This window comes from Acomys russatus, chromosome 13, assembly GCF_903995435.1.
Source record: "Acomys russatus chromosome 13, mAcoRus1.1, whole genome shotgun sequence".
Classification (NCBI taxonomy): Eukaryota; Metazoa; Chordata; class Mammalia; order Rodentia; family Muridae; genus Acomys; species Acomys russatus.
This window is the reverse complement of record NC_067149.1, coordinates 18,116,436-18,139,895: the sequence shown is the minus strand read 5'-3', so window position 1 is coordinate 18,139,895 and position 23,460 is coordinate 18,116,436. Positions and strand designations below refer to the sequence as shown.

Sequence of the window (23,460 nt, the reverse complement as noted above, 5' to 3'; positions counted from 1 at the left end):
ATTTTGCAAGTAGATCATTGTTGTATAGGTCTCAGAGTTTTTAGCTTGGTGACATTGATGATTATTACCTTTCTCCTCCTGTAGTATGCAGGATACTTTCCAAGTACCATAAACACTAGTCAGCAGGGGTAAAGCTTCTAGTTAGGCACCAGCTCGACTTCTCCATATTCCATGACATAAGTTAATGTTGTATTCAGCAATAGGGCTTTGTCATTGGGTTGTGGAGGGTAATTAATAGTGTAAGCAAACCCTGTGATATCTGGAGGTTTTCCATGAGGCCCATTGTCCAACAGCTCAACAAGATGTAGCCCTTTCTTGGTGCTGGAGGTTTTACTTGGTGACATAAGACGTCTTATTGGGGCATTGTCTCCCTTATTATTTGATAACTCCATTTAGGTTCTGTATGTATGTATGTATGTATGTATGTATGTATGTATGTATGTATATTAGGAAGCTTCTACAGTAGACTTCCATATGGTTTTCCATTGGTGTTTTCATCTTTCGGAAACTCTGATTAGTTTTATACCCCAGTTTTTAATTGATTTGTTGTTGCTGTTTCAATGTTGTTTTTTTAGTTCTTTATATATTCTAGATACTAACCCTCTATTAGATATAAAGGCAGCTGGAGGATGATAACAGATTTAAGAGCAGTAAATAAGGTAATCCAACCAATGGGTCATTTACAGCCTGGAATTCCTTTACCTTCCCTATTACCTAAGTCTTGGCCTATAATAGTAATTGATTTAAAAGTTTGTTTTTTGTTGTTGTTTTTTTATGATACCTTTGCATGAGAAGGATAGGGAAATGTGTGCTTTTTCAGTACCTACACTGAACAATAGTGGTCCAATGAAGACATACTATTGGAAGGTACTTCTACAGGGAATGTTGAATAGCCCCCACTTTATGGATGACATTCTGTTGGCTGATTCTGATTTGGAGACTTTAGAAGAAATGTTTAAAGAAATACAAATAATTCCGCCATGTTGGGGATTACAAATTGCTGTAGGAAAAAATACAAAGAGGAAATTCAGTTACCTAGGCTATAAAATAACTGAAAAAAAATTAGACCACAAAAGGTACAGGTCCATGGAGATCAATTGCAAACACTAAATGACTTTCAAAAATTAATGGGAGACATTAACTGGTTAAGGCCTACAATTGGACTAGTTACCTATGACTTAAGTAACTTATTTCAAACTCTACAAGGGGATTCACATTTAAACAGTCCAATGTGTCTAACAGATGAAGCAGAAAAGGAGTTAATTTTGGTAGGGCAAAAATTACAAAAGGCCTATGTGGATAGAATTGATCCTAAACTTGGTTGCATTCTGGTTAGTTTGCCTTCAAAACAGTCTCCAACTGGGCTCCTTATGCAAATGGAAGACAGGATCATGGAATGGATATTCTTAGCAAACGAACAAAGTAAAAAAATTGAAGACATACATAGAAATTTTTTTCTGAGTTGATTACAAAGGGAAGAATAAGATTTTGTCAACTGTCAGGGACAAACCCGGTGGAAATTGTAGTGGCTCTTACTAATTCTGAGATTATGTCATTATAGATAATTAATGAAGATTGGCAAAGAACTTGTAGTAACTATTTGGGAGATATTAGTAACAAATATCCTAAGAGCAAACGTATACAGTTTATAAAAAGAACTGATTGGATCCTTCCAAGGATTGTAAAGAGGACACCAAAACCAGGGGCACCACCCTTTTATACTGATGCAAATAAGTTGGGAATGGCTGGTTATAAGTCTGATGAAGCGATTTAGGTGATCAAAAGCCCATTTACCTCCATTCAAAAATCAGAAGTATATGCAATCTTTATGGTACTGTTGGATTTTCCTGAACCTCTTAAGATATTGGCCATGTGCTGGAAAAGCTAGCTGCATCTGTTTTTGTCCAGTCTCTTTAGGACTGATCCTTTTGGCTAGTCCTTTTCAAAAGTTGAAATTCATGCAATTTCTTGAGGAAACAGTAGCTGAAGTAGTCCTTGATGTTGAATCACCTGGCTACCTGCTTTATCTTCATAATTATCTGTTTTTTGCTCTGAAAATAAGCAAACTTTTACAAGTATTTGTATAAGTACTTTTCTATATATATCTGGAATAAGCAAGGTGTACAAATTATCTAAAGATAAACGTCTATCCATTTTCGAGTGGTGTAAACCATCAATCATATACATCTGTTTGAGCTGTAATATCCAAGCTGTATGAAAGAATGTCATAAGAACCAGGTATCCCCTTGTTTTCCCTTGCTATATGAATGCATTTATGTTTTAGGTACCAAGAGGTCTTTCCTAGTCAGAGCTAATCTTTATAAGTTTTGTTGGCAACCATATTTTTTCACTCCCTGTAGAAACATAGGTATACCCCCAGCCCCGTCTCAAAACTATTGCAGGTTTCCAGTCCATGGTGGATAAATCTTTATAGTAAACTAATTCCTCAGTTTTTTCTATAACCGAATGTCTCTCAGTTGCTGTTGTCCCTTCATCACCAACATTAAGAAAATTTAAACTCAACAAAGCATTATTTAATCTGTCCCTGGGGGTCTTTCTCTTTCCCTTTTGTTTAATAGCATCTCTTTTAAGGTACAATTAGCTCTTTCAAGAACTGCCTGCCCTGTTGGATTGTGTGGTATACCAGTAAAGTGTGTAACATTATAAAATGTAAAAAATTTCTTCATCTTAAGGGACACATATTCAGGAGCATTGTCAGTCTTAATTTGTGCATGTATTCCCATAATTGCCTTTATTTCCAATAAATGAGTAATTACACAATCAGCCTTTTCAGAACTTAGGGCAGTTGCCCATTTAAATCCTGAATAGGTATCGATAGTATGATATACGTATTTTAGTTTTCCAAATTCTGCAAAATGAAACACATCCATCTGCCATAGATACTAACCCTCTATTAGATATATAATTGTTTAAAAAAATTTCCTATTCTGTTGGCTGCTATTTTGCCTGAATGATGATGTCCTTTGTAATACAGAAGCTTTCTGTCCCATAATAAATGAAATCTCATGTAGTAATTGTTGTTTAGTGCATAGATGTTTAGAATTCCATACCTCTTGGTGGATTCTTTCTTTATTGAGTACATATTGTCCTGCCCTACCTTTTCTGTTTTGATTTGGATTATGTTTTTTCCAGATAGTAAAATAGCTGCTATACTGCTTCTTGAGTTCATTTGTTTGGAATACTTTTCCATTATTTTGCTCTGGAGTGATGTCTGTCCTTGACAATGAGATGTGTTTCTTGGATACAGCTGAAAAATGAATCCTGCTTTCTAACATTTGGTTAGTTTGTGTCTTTTTACTGGGGAGATGAAACCATTATTATTGAGTTATTAATGAGCAGTGCTTCTTGATTTCTATTATTTGTGTCGTTGTGGTGGTGTGGCTATTTTTCCCCTTTATTTTGATTTACTACTCTGCGGTCATGTATTTCTTGTGTTCTTTTCAGTATGGGTAATCTCAGATTTAAGGTTTCCCTCTAGTTTCTATAGAGCTGAATTGGTAGATAGAAATTGCTCAAATCTGGTTTTATTGTGGAATGTCTTTCTTTCCCTGCTGATCTTGATTGATAGTTTTGCCAGGGTTGTAGTCTCAGCTAGTATCTGTGGTCTATCAGAATTTGTAGTACATCCATTCCTAAATCCTTCTGGCTTTCAAAGTCTCCATTGAAAAGTCAAGTGTTTTTCTAATGGGCCTGCCATTAAATGTGACTTGCTCTTTCCCCCTTACACCTTTTAATGTCTTTTTCTTCCTCTGTACATTTAGTGTTTTGACTATTTTACATTGTGGGAAATTCTTTTTTGGTCCTTGCTATATGGTATTCTCTTTACTTTATGTACTTTGATAGGCACCCTTTTTCTTAAAATTGGTGAATTTCCTTCTATGACTTTGTTTAAAAAATATTTTTGTGCCTTTGACCCAAGTTTCTTCTCTTCTATACCTATTATTCATAGGTTTAATCTTTTCACGGTGTCCCAGATTTCCTAAATGTTTTGTGCCTGGATATTTTTAAACTTAACTTTTTCTTTGACCTATCCATTTCTTCTATTTTGTCTTCAAGGCCTGGAATTCTTTCTTCCATGTCTTGTAATCACTTGGTGAGGCTTCCCTCTGCGGTCTTTATTTGACATCCTCAATTTTTCATTTTCAATTCTATTTTGGTTTGGGTCATCTTTAGTGACCCTATTTCTACTTCCATGTTTTGAAATGTTTTCATTGTTTCATCCAATTGTTTGTGTTTTTACTGTCTTAATTAAGGCATTTGTTAATCTTTAAAGTCCTTGAATGTATTCATAATTACTATTATGAAGTTCCTGCCTTGTGCTTCAGCTGAATTGAATTTCTCAGGGCCTATTGCAATAGATTTTCTGGATTCTGGAGGAGTCTTGTTATCTTGGCTGTTCATGATTGTGTTTGGGGCCTAGGATCTGGACATCTGGAGTTATGGTGTTTGAGGTGATCCTTGATGTAGCTATCTGGCCTGGTCTTTGTTGAGTGACTGTTCCATTCTTGTTTTGTTTTGTTTGTTTGTTTGTTTTTGTTTTTCGAGGCAGGGTTTCTCTGTGTAGTCCTGGCTGTCCTCTGTAGACCAGGCTAGCCTCGAACTCACAGAGATCTGCCTTTCTCTGCCTCCCAAGTGTTGGGATTAAAGGCATGCACCACCACCGCCAGGCTGCTGTTCCATTCTTTAGTTGCTGTTTCCTTTCTGGATCCTAGGCAAATATAGTGGCTATAGGGTCCCTGGTAGAGAGTGCTTCTACAGGTTGACACAATGGAATAGAGATGAGCTAGCTGGAAAGGCTAATAGAGACAGACAGAAAGAGCTGGGGGAACCAGACCTCTGCACAGGAGGCAGAGTCTCTGGGGACTAGAGTGCTAAGAGGGGCTCTTTCAAGCAGACCACATTAAGACTTAAGTTTGGACAGACAGGAATGAAAGACTAGGGGGTACTCTGGACTCTCACACAAAGCAGAATATAGAATTTTAAGATATGTCCTTGTGATCTTCTGAAGTTGGCCAATGTCTGTTGTAATGTCTCCATTTTTTAGATCTCTCAGTTAATTTTGGTTTGTCAATCTTGTCAATTTTTTTCAAAGAATTAACTTTTTGTTGATTCTTTGTACTGTCTATTTAATTTCCATTTTATTAATTTCAGCACTGAGTTTATCTCTACCTATTTCTCTCTCTCTCCCTCCCTCTCTCCTCCTTCTCTCTCTCTCTCCCCCCTCTGCTGTGTGTGTGTGTGTGTGTGTGTGTGTGTGTGTGTGTGTGTGTGCGCGCGTTCTTGTTTTTCTAAGGCCACCACATTCATCATTGTTATTCAGATTTCTCAAAAATTTGTATGTAGATACTTAGTGCTATAAAGTTCCCCTTTGGGACTATCTTCGTTGTGTCCCATAGCTTTAGGATATTGCCTTTTAATTTTCATAAAATCTAGGAATTACAAATTTTCCTCTTAGTTTCTTCCTTGACCCAAATATTGTTAGTCATGTGTTATTTAGTTTCTATGTATTTGTATATTTTTTGCCATTTTTATTGCAGTTGATATTGTTATTTATTGTATTGTGGTCAAATAATTACAAAATGTTTCAAATTTTCTATATTTGTTGAGACTTGCTTTGTGTCCTAATATGTGGTTAATTTTGGAGAAAGTTCCTTGGGCTGCTGTGAATAATTATATTCTTTTTTTTTAAGATTTATTTATTATTATGTATATAGTGCTCTGGCCACATGTACACCTACAGGCCAGAAGAGGACACCAGATCACATTATAGATGGTTGTGAGCCACCATGTGGTTGCTGGGAATTAAACTCAGGACCTCTGGAAGAGTAGTCAGTGCTCTTAACCTCTAAGCCATCTCTCCAGCAATAATTGTATTCTTTAGTGTAATGTTTTGTAGATAGATTAGATCCTTTTGGTTTATGAGGTCATTTAGCTCCAGAGTTTCTCTGTTTTCCCCCTGATTATCTGAATATTGGTGAGAGTGATATTGACATCAGCACTATCACTCTGATGCAGTCAGTATGTGGTTTCAAATCTTTTACTCTTCCTTTTATGAAATTGTGTTTGATGCTTGTATGTTTAGAGTTGCAATACTCTGTTCTTTAATGAATATAAAGTGGCCTTTCTTATCTCTTCTGACTAGTTTCGATCTGAAGTCTAATTTGGCAGAGATTAGAGTAGCTATACCTAGTTATTTCTCACATCTATTTGTTTGGAATATCTTTTTATAGCCATTTGCCCTAAAGCAGTCTGTATCATTGGTGGTAAAGGTATGTTTCTTAGAGGCATCAAAAATATAGACCCTGTTTTCTGGTCTAATCTGTTAAGTCTGTATCTCTTTTTTGGGAAGTTGAAATCATTAAAATTAAGAGTTATTATTGAACAGTATGTATTAATTATTGTCATTTTGTTGCTTTTGTAGTGTTTTCTTAGACCTCTTTTGATTAAATGATTTGGATTTATTCATTCCCTTTTCTGCCTTGTGCATGTTTCACCTTTTCTGCAGAAATACGTATTGCTTCTAGTAGTCTCTGTAGAAATGGCTTAGTGGCAGTAAGTTCCTTAAATTTATTTTTACACTGGGAAGTTTCTTCTTCTTCTTTAGTTACAACTGATAGTTTTGCTGGGTATAGTAGTCTGAGCTGATATATGTTGCCTTTCATAACTTTTAGTAGGACATGGGTCCAAGCCCTTCTCATGGATCTGTCTTTATATGTGATTTGGTCTTATCCCTTGTAGCTTTCTTTATACTGTACATGTATTGTTTTGATTATTATGTGTTATGAGAGTTTCTTTTCTGTTCATTTGATGTTCTGTATACTTCTTTCCTAGGTATTTCTTTTCTTAGAATAGGGACGTTTTATTCTATAATGTTTTAAACATTTTGTCTGTGCCTTTGCCTTGAGTGTCTTCTCTATTTCCTGTACATATAATTTATTGTTTTGTTCATTTTATGTTGCCTCAGAATTTCTTCATATTCTGTCATAGTTTTTTTTTATTTAAACTTTTTTCCCCCTTTTTTGAGAGATCCACTTTCTATACCTTGTCTTTAGCATCCACTATTCTGTATTCCATTTGGTCCAGTCTATTGTTGAGACTTTCCTCTGACCTTTTAAGTTCTTAAAATTTTCTTTCTTTCTTTTTGTAAATCTTCAAATCATTTTAATTATAAATACCCAACTAGTTACTACTACTTTATGCAATATTTTTAATTAGTTTATTTATTCACTTTACATCTTTTAGCCCTCTTCCTCCTCTTTCCTTGGTTCTACCCTCCCTCCCTCCCTTTTCCCCCATCCGCCCTCTCCTCTTCTCCCAGCCCCCTTACCTGTTCCTCAGAGAAGTGGACCACCACTACCACCAACCCACCCCAGCTCATCAAGTTGCATTAGGACTCAGCATGTCCTTTATCCCTGTGGCCTGTCAAGGCAGCCCCACTAGGGGAACTGATCGAAAAGCAGGCAACAGAGTCCATGTCAGAGACAGTCCCTGCTCCCCTTACTAGGGGACCCACATGAAGCCTCAGCTGCCCACCAGCTATATCTATGTGGAGGCCCTAGGTTCAGTCTACTCATGGTCCTTGGCTGGTGCTTCAGTCTCTGCAAGCCTCTCTGGGCCCTGGTTACTTGGCTCTGTTGGTCTTCTTGTAGAGTTCTCATTCCTTCTGTCCTTCCCCCTATTTTCCCACAAGACTCCCTACACTTCACCCAATGTTTGGCTGTGAGTCTCAGCATCTATTTTGATCTACTGCTGGGTGGAGCCTCTCAGGGGACAGCTAGGCTCCTGTCTGCAACCATAGCAGAATATTGTTAATAGTCTCAAGGGTTTGCTCTCTCCCGTGGGGTGGGTCTCAGGTTCAACCAGGTATCTTCAATTTTTCATTTCCTGTTTTGTTTTACTTTTGCTTTTCTTCAGAGATTTTCTCTATTAAAATGTATTTTAACATTTTGAATTATTTTCTTTGTTTCGTTCATCTGTTTTCAAGGTGTTCATTCTCACATTTGTATTCTCTTTGCAATCCTTGATCATATTTATTATTGTCATTTTGTACAGCATCTAAACCACTTTTCACAGGAACATTAGTATAGGAGTACTAATTTTTACAGAATAACTATTGTCTTGGTTTTTTATGTTGTTTGTGTTTTTAATGTTGGAAGCTTAGTATCTAGAATTAGGTTGTTGTTGGTGGTTATTAGTACAAAAATTTTGTTTCTCCTTTGTTGAAAGGGTTTTTGGATCTCTGTTTTCTGTTACCCCGACTTGTCACATTGTACACTAGATGAATAGAGCTCAGTCTTGGGAAACTCATAGTCAATGTTCAGGTCACAGGTGTAGACGTTCTGTAGAGTTAGGACATTCTCACAGCCAATCCTCAGGATTCTGAGGGAGGTGTGCAGGACTTTTCCTTAGGTAGTTGGGGTGAGTGGAGTCATGGTTGCAGTCTGGGGTCCCTACCTGGGAAGGAGAGGTGACAGGAGACATGAGCAGGTTCAGGATATGGGGTCCTCAGATAGGTGACAGGGGTCGGGAGGGTTGGTGATGGGAGTCTGGGTGCCCTTCTTAGAAATAAGGGGCAGCAGGAGGAGTGGGCCTCTTTGTGTTTGATTTGGACAGAGACTTTGTGGTGGTTTGAATAAGCTTGGCCCCCATAGACTCTTGTATTTGGACGCTTGACCCATGGGGATTGGCACTATTAGGAGATGTGGCTGTATTGGAGTGGGCATGTCCTTGTTGGAGGAAGTGTGTCACTGTGGAGATGGGATTTGAGGTCTCCTGTGCTCAAGCTACACTCTGTGGCATGCAGTCTCCTGCTGCTGCCTGAGGATCCAGGTGTAGACCTCTCAGCTCCTCCAGCACCGTGTCTGCCTGCATGCTGCCATGCTTCTCACCATGATGATAATGGACTAAACCTCTGAAGTCAGACCTAATTGTTTACCCTTATAAGAGCTGCCTTGGTCATGGTGTCTCTTCACAACAAAGGAATCCCTAACTAAGACAGACTTGTTTCTAGTTTCATGATACTATCCTGGACCCTTGTCTATCCAGTAACCCCTGATTTGATATTATACCATCTTCTGTCAGTGCAAATGGTAGACTAAAGTCCTCTGCCAGTCCACTTTCAAAAATGCAATGAAAACCGTGACAAATAATTAATTTACATTTTTTTAAAGACAAGGTCCTCATATGTAGTCCTAGCTAGCCTAGAACATTCTATGTAGACCAGTCTTGCTTGAGGCTCATAGAGATCTGCCTGCCTCTGCCTCCTGAATGCAGGTGGTAGGATTAAAGGTGTGTGCCACCATACCTGGCATTTTGTCACACCTTTGAATATTAACCCAATACAGGAACATTTGTATAAGAAAATGAGACTTTCAGTCAGAACAGCAAAGCTTTGGCCATTTTAACAGACTCCTTCTTCAAAGCTCCATGATAGCTTCACAGGTAGTGTGTCAGCCTCCTGTCAGACACTGGAGGGGCAGCAAGAAGGGGCTGCCCTTTTCTGTGTCGTTCATGCCTCCCGTTTCTCTGAAAGATCCCATTTAAAAACTCATCTTCATCTGACCCAACTCGGTCTCTCATTGCATAGATATTTGTTGAAAATATAGCTGCCTGCAAAGGTGATTATTTAGGCAGACAACCTGCTACCAAGAAGTCTAGAAAAACAAAACAAAAACAAAACAAAACAACAACAAAACAAACAAGGGCTTTAAAATCCTGATGAAGGTTCCTGGAAAATTAAACCAAGTGTCAGTGTAGCGAGTGTGTGCAATCCAGGTGACTTGCACCTAGACCCTTGGTATTCATGTTGTAAGAAGCTGAAGTCAAATCTCAAAGGAAACTAGAAGGAAGCCACATGAGAGAGGTCCTCAGTAAGATCAACAGTGGATTTGTACTAATTAGAGACCATTTCCATCATGTTTGCCCTTCTCTGCTAGATCCCTAACATGTCAGCATAGTGTATTGATTCTGACTTGTGAGCTGTTGGTTATCTGTTTCTATTATTTTATCTTAGTGGTGGTAGTACATATTCTCTCTCTCTCTCTCTCTCTCTCTCTCTCTCTCTCTCTCTCTCTCTGTCTCTTACATAGTTTAGGTTTTTGATTAAATACTAACCCTTTTGTGTACAGAGTGATACACACTACAGTATTTATTTTCTTCCAGTGAAGGGTTTGGTGGTATTCTGTATGACTGTTTTTGTCTGGATCTCTTAGAAGTAACATATACTTGGGTTTTCTTTTATCCAAAGTGATCATCTTTTCCCCTTAAGGATGAGATTAATCAATTTAAATTTCAAACTTATCCATCGTTAAATATCAATTTACAAAACTCGGGTTTTAATCAGTGGGTAGTGTTTGTACTGTTGGATCAAGGATCTGGCTCAGTGGGAGCTTCAGCCTCCAGGCATCTCAGTGCTCCTGTCCTGGTGTGTTCTGGGGCTGCTTTCTCCTTACTGTTGCTTGCCCACTTTTCACCAACCCCTTGTCTCTCTCCTTACCTCTGTCTTGTTCCCTTCTCCTCTTCCTAGCTTCACTCTCACCATGCCCACTGCTGCCGTCTTGCCTGCCTTCTACTCTCAGGGGTCCCTGCCCTTTGCCACTCTTTCCATGCTATTCCTCTGTGGTATCCATTATATCTGTGCTGGGCATTCCAAGCTTCTTCAGGTCTATTTGCCATCCCCACCTGCTGCTTCTGGCTGGCAACTCATGCCTACTTTGCTCACTCCCCTTTCCTGCCTATGCGTAGGGCTTATCTTACCACATTGCAGTTTTTATTTTGAAGACTTGAGTATTTATGTGCTTTGGAGGTGTTTTTTTGTTTGTTTGTTTGTTTCATGCTCATATTTTTTTTTATAAATTAGGAGTCATTCACTCATCTTTGGGGCAACTTAAATATGTATATTAAAATATTTTGTCAGTAGGAAAATTTAATACTCTCCCTATTTGATGAGCCAATTTAATTCTTAAAGTGATACTTCTGTTCTGTTTAGGAGCATAAAAGTCCTTGTCTTTTTGAATAGCACATTGAAGCCTACACAGATGAAGTGATTTGCTGGCACACTTGGGCCAGTTGTTTGTACATGCCTGTGTGTGTTTGGGCATGTGTGTGTATTTGCACTGCTGTCATAGTTCTTAGTTGTTGAAGCTTAGTGATGTCATCTGACTTTTTATTACATCATTTTATCCTGTGTTCAAAGCTGTCACAGTAAAAAGCTTTTCATCCTTGTCTCAAGACATTAGCTTGACCTGGATGAATCTGTATCTTAGTTACTACCTTTACTAGTATGTTTCCTTGCCTGAATGAGTCTAGATTCACAGTGAGACTTATCTGGCTGCTTTCTCTCCCCGCTCACCTGCAAGCATGGCCTTTGTACCCTGATGGTTTTTCTTTCTAACTGCCTATAGGTCAGGCCCAGCTCCTCCTGTCTGCACAGCTGTGATGAGACACTGCAGAGGCCTCAGAAAGCAGGTGATGGGCTTGTTGTCCTGGGTCCTCTCACCTGTGTAGGTTGAAGCAAAAACCAAAACAAAACAAAACCATGTGCTAGAGGGGTCTATGGAAATATATAATGCCTCCTTTTTGCTTCAGGGTTCACCCTCAGCTCCAGATGTCCAGATTGGCTTCTGCTCCTCCTCTATACGGCAGGGTTTATTTTTATCCTTCAAGATTGTAAGGTCCTGGCTGCACTGGCCTGCTTCAGTCCCATCCCAGCAGGCTGGTGGCTCCCACACCGCCTACCACTTTGAGTGTTCCTTATGTGTTGGTTCTTTAATCTTGGTTTTGAACCTGACTGTGTCTTTTCATGCATGTGTTCTCTCTGCTGCTGCTGTGTGTGGAACAGCAGTGGTGCATCAAAGTGTGAACTCGCAGTGTAGTATTAATGGAAGAAGGTCCTCTACTAATCCACTGAAGATCCCCTCCACCCACTCAAGCCTGCCTTCCACTGTGCACATTGTTATAATGGTGATACTTGTCCTGTCTATTGGAGGCAACATACTTGGTTTGATTTAGTATTTATTTTCCCCATAGATTTGGTTGGGAATTTCTTTAGACAAAATAGCAGCTTGCTAGCTCACAGTTATTGGGTTATAGTCTCCCTAGCACATCACACTTTGAAACTGACTATCTGCACATATATTTGCTGGGGTCCCACCAGGACTATCAAGTGTTCCGTGAATACATCTGATACAGCTGAGGCCACTTTCCAGGACTATCTCATTCATAATAGACACTTGGGAGCAGCTAAGGAATTACTGAGCCAGTTACTGGGACCACGATGACCACTCCAGTATCATCTGGAGAGATGCCTATTTCTAAGAAGCCTATTGACTATAAGCATTGTAGAAAGGCTGCTACTTTCTGATGCAGTCTTCATTCACCAAGATCAAATCTTAGGGTGCCTGCCGTGGGCTCTCTTCCCTGTGTTACCTTCTGTCCATTATTGCTCATGGAGATTTCATTACCAGCCTCACAGGTGACTAAAGTAGACAGGCACTGCATGGCAGGGGCATCATAAAGAGGTGGCACAAGCCACAGAACTTCTGGTCAAGTGGGATTGCACGTCCTTACTCTTCCTTCTCTGAGTAGCCTATTACATCTTTACTGACCTTACTGTTGTCTTTTGCATGCGGACATTGGTCAGTCTCAGCCTGGGCATTAAGTGTGATGGTGAGGCATCTCTGCCCAGAGCTTTACTTCTGCAGCTGTTTGCTGATGTGTGCCCTGGTGGCTGCTGGCTGAGTGTTCCAGGAGCCTCTGCCCAGAGACAGAATCACAGTATGTCTTTTGAAACACTATGTCCTTTGAAGGTTTGGTATATGCCTGGATGAGCCTCCTTGCTCTTCCTGCCCTAGTATCCCCTAGGGAATGGCAGCTGGGGAGTCTCATGATAGTTTTGCCTTCAGATGTCACATTTCTGCTTGGCTGGAGCTACAGGTCAGAAAATGGCAGGTCCGAGCCCTACAAGCTATTCCCATACTGGCTGCTTAATTATATCAGATGTGCTTCTCCTCTGATTGCACCAAAGATCATTCACAGTTGATGCTGAGCTGCTGAGAGGCCCCACACACATTAGCCATGCCTGTGTGCCTGGGACACACGGTCTCATCATCATCATGATTTGAAAGATCCTGTGCGAAATCCCTGGCATCCAGTCCACTGTCTATGTTTAGCTTTCCTTGAGTAGTGGCATTCCAGAGGCATTCCAGGAGTCTTCTTGAAAGATCCAGTGAGAAATCCAGGCAAGTAGTCCCTTGTCTGTGTTTAGCTTTGCTGGAGCATAGGCCTTTGGGAACCTTCTTGGGATTTTTAGATTCTTTAGCCTCTGGGGAACCAAGTTGTTTCTTTGCTCCACTTGACAGGTAAGGAGAAGTACACAAGAGGAGGGCAGCTTACCCAAGACTAGAGAGGCGACTGTCTGGAGCTAGTATCAGAATTCCACTCTCAGGCATACAGCCTGCTGCCCAGCCCCTGGCCTGTCATTGCCTGAGCCTCAGCTCTTACCTTGAACCTTTCAGCATGTATGTGCATGCTCACACTGGTGTGCACGCACCCCCTGTTGCTGCTATTCTGAAAGATTCTATGGCATCAGGAACATCACTGCCAAGGAGAGGGACTTTCAGAACCTTTACCTCTTTTCTTCTCTTATATTTTTGAGGGATTCAGACCTCTCTGCCAATATCACAGTGTAGCTTAAAATAAAAAGCTCAGGGCTTGGAAATCATGGAGACTCACGTTCACTGTAGGCCTCAGTCATTGATAAGCTTGTACTCTTGGGGATGGTGAGGGTAAGTGCCACTAGGAGCCTGGGACAGTACTTGGTCACACAGCCCTCCTATGTGTTGATGGCAATTAGGAGTACTATCTCTATTCCAGGTACCCCAGACCATCCCAAGCTCTCGGGCCCCTGAGGACTGCATCTGTGTAGAGAGGACAAAGCGAATGGGACGTGATACCTAGTCCTGGAACGCCCCTAAAAGGTTGAGGATCTGGGTGTTCCAGGAAAGTGCTCCAGTGCTATGGACCAGTGTAGAGGCCTTGTTCTGACCCTATTCATTACTGTTGGGGTTCCCTCAGCCTTCAGATAGTTTTGTATTTTAGTTGTGGGGAACAGAGGACACTTTTGTTCTTGTTTTAGCAATTGCACCAGAGAGAAGTTCTGTGCAAACAAGGAAGTTGTTCAGAGTTAACTAGTTATTTAAGGAGAGGATTGGGCTGCACCCCCAGGCTGAAGCAGGGAGGCTCTGTTAAGCTGGCTTCAAAGGACTTGGTCAAACACACCCCTTAGGTGTGTATGCCCCTCTTTAGAACTCCGCTTCTGTTGCTGTACATGGGGACTCCTGCCATGACAGCTCAGCATATAGGGCAGTGGCATGGTGTATCACGAAACAACAGGACTCTAAAAACAGTGCCAACCTCTGCTCTTTTCTACCTGTGAGTTTGGAGGTAGCTGATGCTTTAGTGGCTCACGTTCACCTCTGCCCTGCATGGCTGTGAGCTGCTGAACAGTTACTTGGCCCCTCTGCGTGTCTCCCATCATGAGGATCCACTGTGACTCTTGACCCTGATGTTCTTATTACGCCCTACTTTCCTCTTAGGCACTGGAAAGAGCCTAGAACTGTCCGAGAAACATGTAGAACAGGACTTGGCAGACGTAAGCATTCAGGAAATGTTAGTGATTATCATCTGTATAACGGTTGTGCTAATTATCCACCTTGAAGAGCTGTTGTGAAAATTGAGCATTACACATGTGTATGACCTGCCACAGCATAGGCTCTCTCTGTGTCACTACCACTCATCTCATCGAGCATTGTTGTGAGCAGAACTGTCGGTTGCCTTCTCCCTGTGGCCCTCATTCAGCACCACTTCTGCCAGCTAACTCAGGCTTTGTTCTCAACTAGGCCAGGGAACTGGAGAACAGAGAGGCCGAGCTCAGCCGCCGTGACACCTTCTACAAGGAGCAGCAGGGGCGCATCCAGGAGAAGGTAAGGCTCAGGCCAGTGCCCTCTAGGTAGACCCCAAAGGTACCTGACCAGAGTCTACCACCATGATGGGAGAAAAATAGCAGGCCTCTGCTGGCTTACTCCAACACCAGTCACCCTGTGGACATGCCCATCCTCCTGCCTCTGCAGGAGCACCACAATCCTAGCCTTTCAACAAGTTGCAATCACGGAGATAATTGCTTTTTAATTGGCAGTTTTCTGTGAATGTGGCTGGCTCTACTACAATCCAGTTTTAGAAAAATAATTCACTTTCACCACAGGGCGGTGCTGAGATCCAGTACACCTTTTTCACTTGAGTTAAGCTGCATTGGGTAAAAATAATAATAACATGAAGCCTTGCTGTACAAAAGCATTAAAGTTGTATCATCGATTTTCTCCGGGGACCTGGGAAGATCAAAGTGCTCTGCCGCTGCGTGCTTGCTGCTAGTCTGAGGGTGAGCCTAGGAATGCCAGAGTCACAGGCATTCTTACTTGTTTAAATACTGGCCCCTGACAATTGAAAATTCATTTGGTAATGTGCTTACTTTGGGGGTGGGGGTGGTTAGTTTGTTGATTATGGCAGATTTTCCAAAGAAAAGGCTTACACATGGGAAAAGGTGGTTAGGAAGTTGTTTTGTTTGTTTGTTTGTTTGTTTTAAGTATTCTCCCTCATGCCTGAGAAAAGTATTCTCCCCCATGCCAGGGAATCTGAGCCACCAGCTAATGCAGGCAAGTCTTCTGTCATTTGTCATGGTCTAGACCTTTGAAAGAGACAGTTTACTTGAGGGCCCTGCTTGTGGAAACCCCCCTGGGCAGGGAGTTCTCCTGTAGCATGCCACAGCAGAGTCTGGCAGAAGTGTGAGTTGTGGATTTCCAGGTAAGGGGGACAAGAGGGTGGTGGCTCCCTGCTTCACAGCCACCTGCTTACCCACTTCTGCCAGGCATGTAGAAGAAAGCCAGCACTGAGGATAGAGCTTTGACAGTGACACCCTGCGGTACTAAGCACGTGCCTGAGCAGTGCCAAGCGGCCTTTAAAAAGCCAGCTTTCACAAAGCAGCCCGTGCACAGGTTTGACTATAGCTTGCCATGTTAAGAATTGTGAGTCAAGATTACAAAAAGGAGCTTTAAAAAAAATCCACTAGCTATGACTCTAATTATCACAGTCGCCCATATGTTCTCAGACATGGAGATATTCTTTTTGGTTGTATGTGCAGTACCCTGTTTGCTGCTGTGTTCTCTTCATCTCTGTTTTGGGCTTGGCTACTCAGAACTTGTGCAAATGCTTCTGTAGGGTAGAAGGAAGTGGCCTTGTAGCTGTTTTCCTCCTTTCAAATCTGTTTTCGTCTCTCCTCTTCCACCTGGGCTTCAGTTTTCTCTGGAAGGCCAGTCTTCTGCTTTGCCAGGGGAGAGGCAGTTCTCCCACAAAGCTCTTCCTTTCTACTGCTGCTACAAGGGAGCCCCACTCCTTACCCACAGAGGGTGAGGCCTTTTGAAAGGGTGAATTTTACATGCTTGTGAATAGTTTTACTCTTGCAGGAGGTGTCAAAGTATGCTTTCCTTTCTGGTAGTGCTTTGCTGACAATAACAGAGAGGAAAACACCGCACATCCCAGCAGATGGAGATCAGGCTGGAGGTAGTGAGCTTGCAGGGAGCCCCCCCCCCCCCAAAATAGAGGAGGCCAAAGAATGAGGCTTAGCTGTTTTCGATCTTTTCCATGGATAATTTTACTCTGGTAATGGCTGGGAAGTGGGAATGCAGCCTCTGACACTCTCCGTTATCAGCTGCTGCTTCCTTCAGTTGGCCTTCTGTTTGCTGAACACTCCTAGACCCCGACATTGGCAGCTCCCAGACCTTCCAGCCGTCGTGCTCCTCCCCTCCTGTCTGTCCTCCTCTTCCCCTCTCTAACACCCCCTTCCCCGATTCTTTTCCGCCTCCCTGCTTTCTTTTCCTTTTCTGTTTTCTGTAAGTATGGTTACTGACAGCAGAGCCTGGTCTAGGAGGAAGTGGGGTGGATGTGGACAGTGGGACCCAGTCTGGAGAACGTGGGATAGCATGGAGAGTGGAATCCTGTCCAAGAGGAGATGGACTCATTCTGAACCTCTGAGCAATTCAGGGTGCAGGCCAAGGCAGTGGTCAGGTGGCTTAGTGGAGTCTTGAGGCTAGAATTCTGCCACCTGTAGGGCCAATTCTTGGGTTCCATGTGGCTTCCGGTGGCCACTGTAACAGGCAGGGAAGGAAAGTCTGCACCATCCAGGCTCACAGTTCAGAGAAAGAGACTTTGTGGTGCCTTTGTACCACTATGTTTATTCTGCTATGATTCTCTTAATGTAGAAGTAGAGGCTGCTGTACTTTGTGAGCTTCCTGAGTAACTATTCCCTGCGTCCTTGTGCTAAGATATTCATGTAGAGTATTGAACTTGGCCAGGGATAACAGTGAACTGCTGAGGACATGGGCCAATGGAAGCCTCCCAGGCACCTGAGGGAGAACTGTAGGCGTACTAGTCACAGTCCTGCTGCTGAGCTGGCAGAGCTTGGGTGTCAGAATCTGAGGGCCTAGGATGCCTCTGTCGCTCTGCAGTTACCATCCTTCCCCATGTCTCCATTTCCTCATCTTTAAGATGGAGTCATTGGTGCTGTCTGAGAAGAGGGAATGGAGACTAATGTTGGCAGTGCCTGTGGAAGTGTCACCTGCACCAGGGGCTGGTTTTGCCCTGGAGCCAGTGCCTCAGGATCCTTTATGGTGTCATAGTGAGTTCCTCAGTTTGGAATTAGTTCATGAACAAGGGTACATGCATGCTGTGAGCTTGAAACTATGCATGCTCTGGGATGGAGGTGCCACCTCTTTGGGCTTCATGAGGCTTGTTATGAATGCCTACCACGAGTCTCATATAGGCCAGGTGTTGTGCAGGAAGCTGGGGCCAGTTGTTGTTCACACTAGCATTTCTCATGCACTAATAACATTTTAATTGTGTGTTAGATACATGCACCAGGAAGGTGAAACCCCAGCCATCTTCAAGCCATGCTTACAGGACCTCTTGCCATCTTATTTGCTCTTCAACTGAACATGCACTCAGCTCTCATTTATTTTTTGGTCTGTGTGGATTCTTCTATGAGATGAAAGAGCTGGAGAAGGGTCCCCACGCTGTGCTTGGAATCGGTCCTCTCAGAGCTGGGTGACTTGTGTCTCTTCAGTGCATTTTACTTTCTTTTGGTGGAGACTCCTGTGAAATGTCTGAAATGCCCTGAAAACCCATAGAGCTGACAGCCTTTGCTGGCAAAAGCTGGCAAAAGAACTAGATCATGGGCACCCACTGAAATGAATTAGAGGGTGGGCAATATGCATTAAGGTCCCATAGCCATGATCTAGTTCTGCCTTGGTAATGGAACACCTTGTGCTGAGCATGGTGTTTGCATCCTCTGCTCTCAGTTTCTTATCCTTGAGGTGGGGTGGTAATCCACCCATTATTTTATCCTGAGTGATTGCATGAAGCAAACACCAGCATGCACATTGACATAAGTAATAGGTTCTCTTTAATGTTACTTCCACCCTTCCCCCTCTTTTTAAGTGCATAACCATTCATTAATTCCTCAACGGTTCAAGTTGGCCAACTGCTAGGAGCAGAGATAGTACAGACAGGTACGGTTCTGTTCATGGAGGCCATAGGTATAGAGAGGAGGCACCTTGTGGAGTCCTCTGGGATGGAGAGAAATGATGCCCATGTTCTAGCTTCTGGGCTACAAAGACCTCCCTGTTCTGTAAGACCTCATCTTACTTTTCCCAAATGTACCACACAGAGGAGAGCTTAGAGGCTAGCTTCACTGAATTGTGGAGAAAGTGCAAAACTCAGAAATGTTTGTGTTCTTCCTGAACCGTCGCTGTTTCCCGGCACAGAAGTGTTACTCCCATCTTCCCCATGTGCACATCTTGCTTGCCAATCCCTATGAGTGGTCGGCCCTTTCTCACTGCCTTCCTCTGGTAAAGAAGAGCTGTAAGCAGATCCAAACAGTTCTGATCAACCCTCTTACTGACACACTCACAAAACCTGCCTGACCTAGGCACAGGAACTCTTGTCTTTTGGGGTGTCTATCCTTGTATTCACGATGAGTTCATTTGCTAGTGAGCATGTGCACACCAGGGAATTCTAACCTTTACCCATAGGGTGAAACTATTGTACCCTCAGCAGAAAGGCCAACGTGGAAGAGGTGAGGAATGGGGAAGTCCCAGACACTGCTGTGGGATACGTTGGCACAGCCACTTCAGAAAAGCCAACATCCAGTTCTATTAGAACCAGTTATGGACATACTTAGTGACCCAGCAGATTTTCCAGAAGAAACCATGGGGCAGTGCTCAGGAGAGCCTCAGACCAGAATTATGGAATGCATCCATCTATCCAGTGAGGGGAGAAAATGAGCAGCCTGCAGGTACAGGCAGTGATGGTGAAGATTGTAGACCCTGTGGAGGAAGCAAAAGAGGCCAGGTGTGGAAGAGAAGCGTCTATGTGCATTACATTCAGAAGCAGCAAAGCAGACCTGTGCATTACGAGGTTGAACAGTGGTCACCTGTGGAGAAGCCCTGACTGGAAGAAGATGTGTAGCATGGAGGGGACAGTGGTCACCTGAGGAAAAGCCCTACCTGGAAGAGGATGCATGTGTTGGGCAAGATTCACTCTGTGACCTAGGAGGGATTCACCTGCTAATATGTTAGACTTCATAAACAAGGGGTGCCATTGAGGAGGGAATGCCACCAGGGAGTGCCTGGTATCTTCTGCTGCCTTGTCCCTCTCCTGGAGCCTGGGGGCCTCTCACAGATTCTAACACATACAGCGCATACCGTGTTGATTAGTACTTGCTAGTGTCTATGGCTTTCCCCCACCTTCCTGTAAAAGTTGTTGAGCACAGCCCTGACCAATGTCATTCTGAAAGGGTGATTCATCAGTGGGGGCCAGGAATGCAGTGTGTGGCATATAATAGGTGCTCAGTAAATATTTTCCAGAATAAAGAGAGGAAAGCATGTGCACATAAACAGGAAACAAGTGCATTTGGGAGAGGAAGAAGGGAGCTTTGCCAAGAAGAATGCTTAGTGGAAGCAGTGTTTGGAGAATAACCAAGATGCCCATGGCAGCCTGCAGGGTGGAGCAAGGAGCAGCTGGAAGGCCCCAGCCTCAGCGCATGTGCCTACACATAGGCCATGGGAGGCGAGGCTCAACAGAGACTGGCATGTGATTTTGAGGGACCTAGCTGAAGTGTGGCGTTAGATAGTTTTAAGGCCTGCAGGGACTGAAAGAAAGGTGGGGAGACATTTGAGCTTGAAAGTCCAGGAGAATAATGGCACCATTTAGGGAAAGAAAGTCAAGTGAGCCACTGCTTTTGGGGAGAGTGGTGTGCTTAATTCTAGGCATGTGCAGGATGACCAGCAGATGATTGACAAGGGTCAAGCAAGGAGCGTGGGTCCTACAAGACAATAGTCACTATGCTTTTGTAAGCCTGTAGCATGTGCCAGGCCCTTTTTATAAGTTATCACTGATCCTGGCATCAGCCCTGCAAGCTAGATTACATTACATGTGTTCTACAAATGAAAGAACTCGGAAGCAGGCTGAGCAAGCTGCCAGAAGACGTGCAGCTGATAGATGGAGTCTGCTCCTTCCACCACATCATGTTGCCTCTCTACATTGGCTTGGAAGAGAATGTGAGACGCAGGCCGGATGCTGCGCGGGCAGAGAGCACAGACCCAAGAAAGCCTGTGTTGCAGGTTGTAGAGGACGTGTGAGCCACACCTGGGGAGCCTTGTCAGCATCTCAAGGGAGGCCAACACTGGGCTTTGTAGGGTCGAGGTAGGCATGTGAGGAGTAAAGTGGAAGAAGCAGGTTGGCCGGCCATTTTTTCAAGAGGTTTCATCAAGGAGAAGGTGTTGGTAGTTGAGGAAGTAGTGGAAGCCTGTAGATCTGGGAGGAACAGTCCTCTTACCTTTCAGAAGGGGATCCAGCAGAAGCCTGGTCAGAGATAGCGGAGGACATGTCAACAAATGGCTGCCTTCTCCAGGGTCCGCCACAGGTTCTAGGAGTGAAGATTTCAGACCACATGGTGAGTAAGTTTGTTCTTGTTGCAAGAACAGTTGCTCATCGTGTCCATTAGACACCTCTGTTGAGCACAGGAGGCCTGCATTGTGTAAGGGTCCAGAGAGGCCACGGAGATGCAGAACAGGGCACTTTTGTAGAAATGACACCAAGTGACAAGGACACCCAGAGAGAAGCCTTGAGAGAGATTCAGCCAGAGTGGGGATGGAAGGAGACATCACAGTGACCTGAAACCAACCAGCAGCAAACAGGACCATCAGCCACAGGGAAAGGAGCCTGCCTCCAGAGCAAATGAGAACTTGTGTCACCACTGAGCTTACTGCTCTCAGCCCAAAGGAGACTTTTGAAGAAAAATTGAAGCCAAAAGTCTTTTACCCCAGTACCAGGTGGGGAAAAAGAACGTTTGTCTACAAGCTGCCCCACCGGTGCTCTGTTTTGCTCACGGCACCTCACTTGTATGTTCTCATGAGCTGTGCCTGGGAATGGATTAGTACATGGCTTAGAAATGCCCCAGCACCAGAGAGACAGAAGATGCAATGGGCTGGAACCTCCGCTCTGTGCCGTTTCTCTCCATATGGGAGAAAATGGCACTGCACTTGAGTGGGTTAAGAACCAAGTAGTGCAGTATCGAGTGCTCCATCATCTGCACCTTCATCCTTCACCCCTCGACCCTACCTTCACATCATTCACCACAGATGCCTCCTCTCCCTCTACCCCCACCACCTCTACTATCTTCTCCACCTCCATTTTCACCATGTCCATCCACTCTACTTCCTCTACCTTCAACCTCATCTACGTCTTCATGCACCGTGTCCACCTGTATCTTCACTTCTGCCATTGAGTCCTATACCAGCTCCAGCACCAGCATTCTTACCTCCTCTCCATCTCCTCTCCCTGCTTCCACCTTGGCTTCACCTTTATTTCCACAGCTCCCCTTGTACCTCCTTACCACTCACTCACTCTACCTGTCAACTCCACAGTTTTGATCTCCACTAGTCCTGCCGCCTTTATCACTGCTGACATTACTGCTACCAGCTTCCCTGTGCCCATTTCCTTCTCTGCAGTGCTTCTGCTTTGCCACCTAAAGTGGGTTCTTTGCCACACAGTCTTATATTCTACTTTGCCAGAACCTTCTGTACCTGACACCTCCCCAAGATGAAGAACATAAAAGCTACAGCCTTCTATAAACTTGGAGGGCCTGCTGCTCCCCAACTTTGCAGCAATCTTTTTGGCACAGAAGTCTAAGCTTGGGATCACTGACATTGGTGAGAAGCTAGCTGTTCTGTGCTAGGTACAAAACCTGAGTTGTACTGCATAGGTTTTGTTGTATGGCTTTGGGAGTGGTAGGAGGATCATTTATCACATGTGAAAATGAAGACGCTGAAAGAGGCTACGTGGTAGCCTGATAGTCATAGCTATCAAACTGCAATCAAATGGAATCAGGTCTTTGAGAATCTGCCTCAGGAAAGTGTAGCAGCTCTGACCTCCTAGGTAACTTTGGCAATTACATGAGTTAATATATAGAAAATTAAACCTATCTCAAAAGCTTCTTCTCCTGGTGCCTGGCAGCTAACACTTAGTGAGTGCACTCTCATGCAAAAACATTGACTGGCTCCTTTGACTTTCAAAGTGGCCCTGAAAGCTGGGTGACAGCAGTGTTGCTGACCTGGCTTGAGTGCTTGCTTGGAAAGCACCATGTGTATTGTCAGTGAGTCATTCGCATTCCATTTGTTACATCCTCAAGTCTAGGAAGTGGGAACGCTGACCAGCCTATTGGGCAGATGATATTATGGCTGCTGCAGAAATACACACAAGTCACTCCAAAAGCGGATCCTGAGCTGGCATGGATGTCCATCCACAGGAGTTGTACCACCAGAGTTGAGTGAGGTCGCAGATAGCAGTTAGAATTTACTGTCCTGAGGCCCTGGCCACCTGAATTCTGGGGATCAGTATTTAGCAGCTGATGGCATCATGCCAGTGGCCACAGGGCTAGCTAGAATCAATACTGTTCATGGGGAAAGGCTCCTAAGTGGAACACACAGAAGTACAGCAAGCAGCCCTCCCCGTGGCATGTTTGCTTCTGCCTGTACCATATCTGTTCTTTGTTCAAGCATCTTAAAGCCAATTCCCAGTAGCCATGGCCTTTCTCCCCATATACTTCACACAAGTCTCCAAAATCTAATTCTTATGCAACTACAGTGTCCTCATCTTAGCTCAGGGGAAAAACATTAATACCTTTTGTTTTTTATTTTGTTTTGTTTTTCAAAAATATCTTCTTCCAGGGTATTTGGCTTTCTATTTGTTTGGGGTGTAAGTCTTTATCCAACAGTAACATTACAGTTGACTCTTAGTTCTGAAAGCCCATGTGTATGATCATGTAGCTTAGAC

At 43.4% G+C, this 23,460-nt stretch overlaps 1 protein-coding gene across 1 annotated transcript in view; it reads left to right on the top strand.

The window, feature by feature from the left end:
* Chchd6 (coiled-coil-helix-coiled-coil-helix domain containing 6) overlaps window positions 1–23,460 on the top strand; it is a 218,444-nt gene that overhangs the window by 113,453 nt on the left and 81,531 nt on the right. Inside the window, exon 5 of the mRNA XM_051154896.1 lies at window positions 14,919–15,002. Coding sequence (XP_051010853.1) covers window positions 14,919–15,002 — 84 coding nt within the window. The remainder of the gene's footprint in view (window positions 1–14,918; window positions 15,003–23,460) is intronic.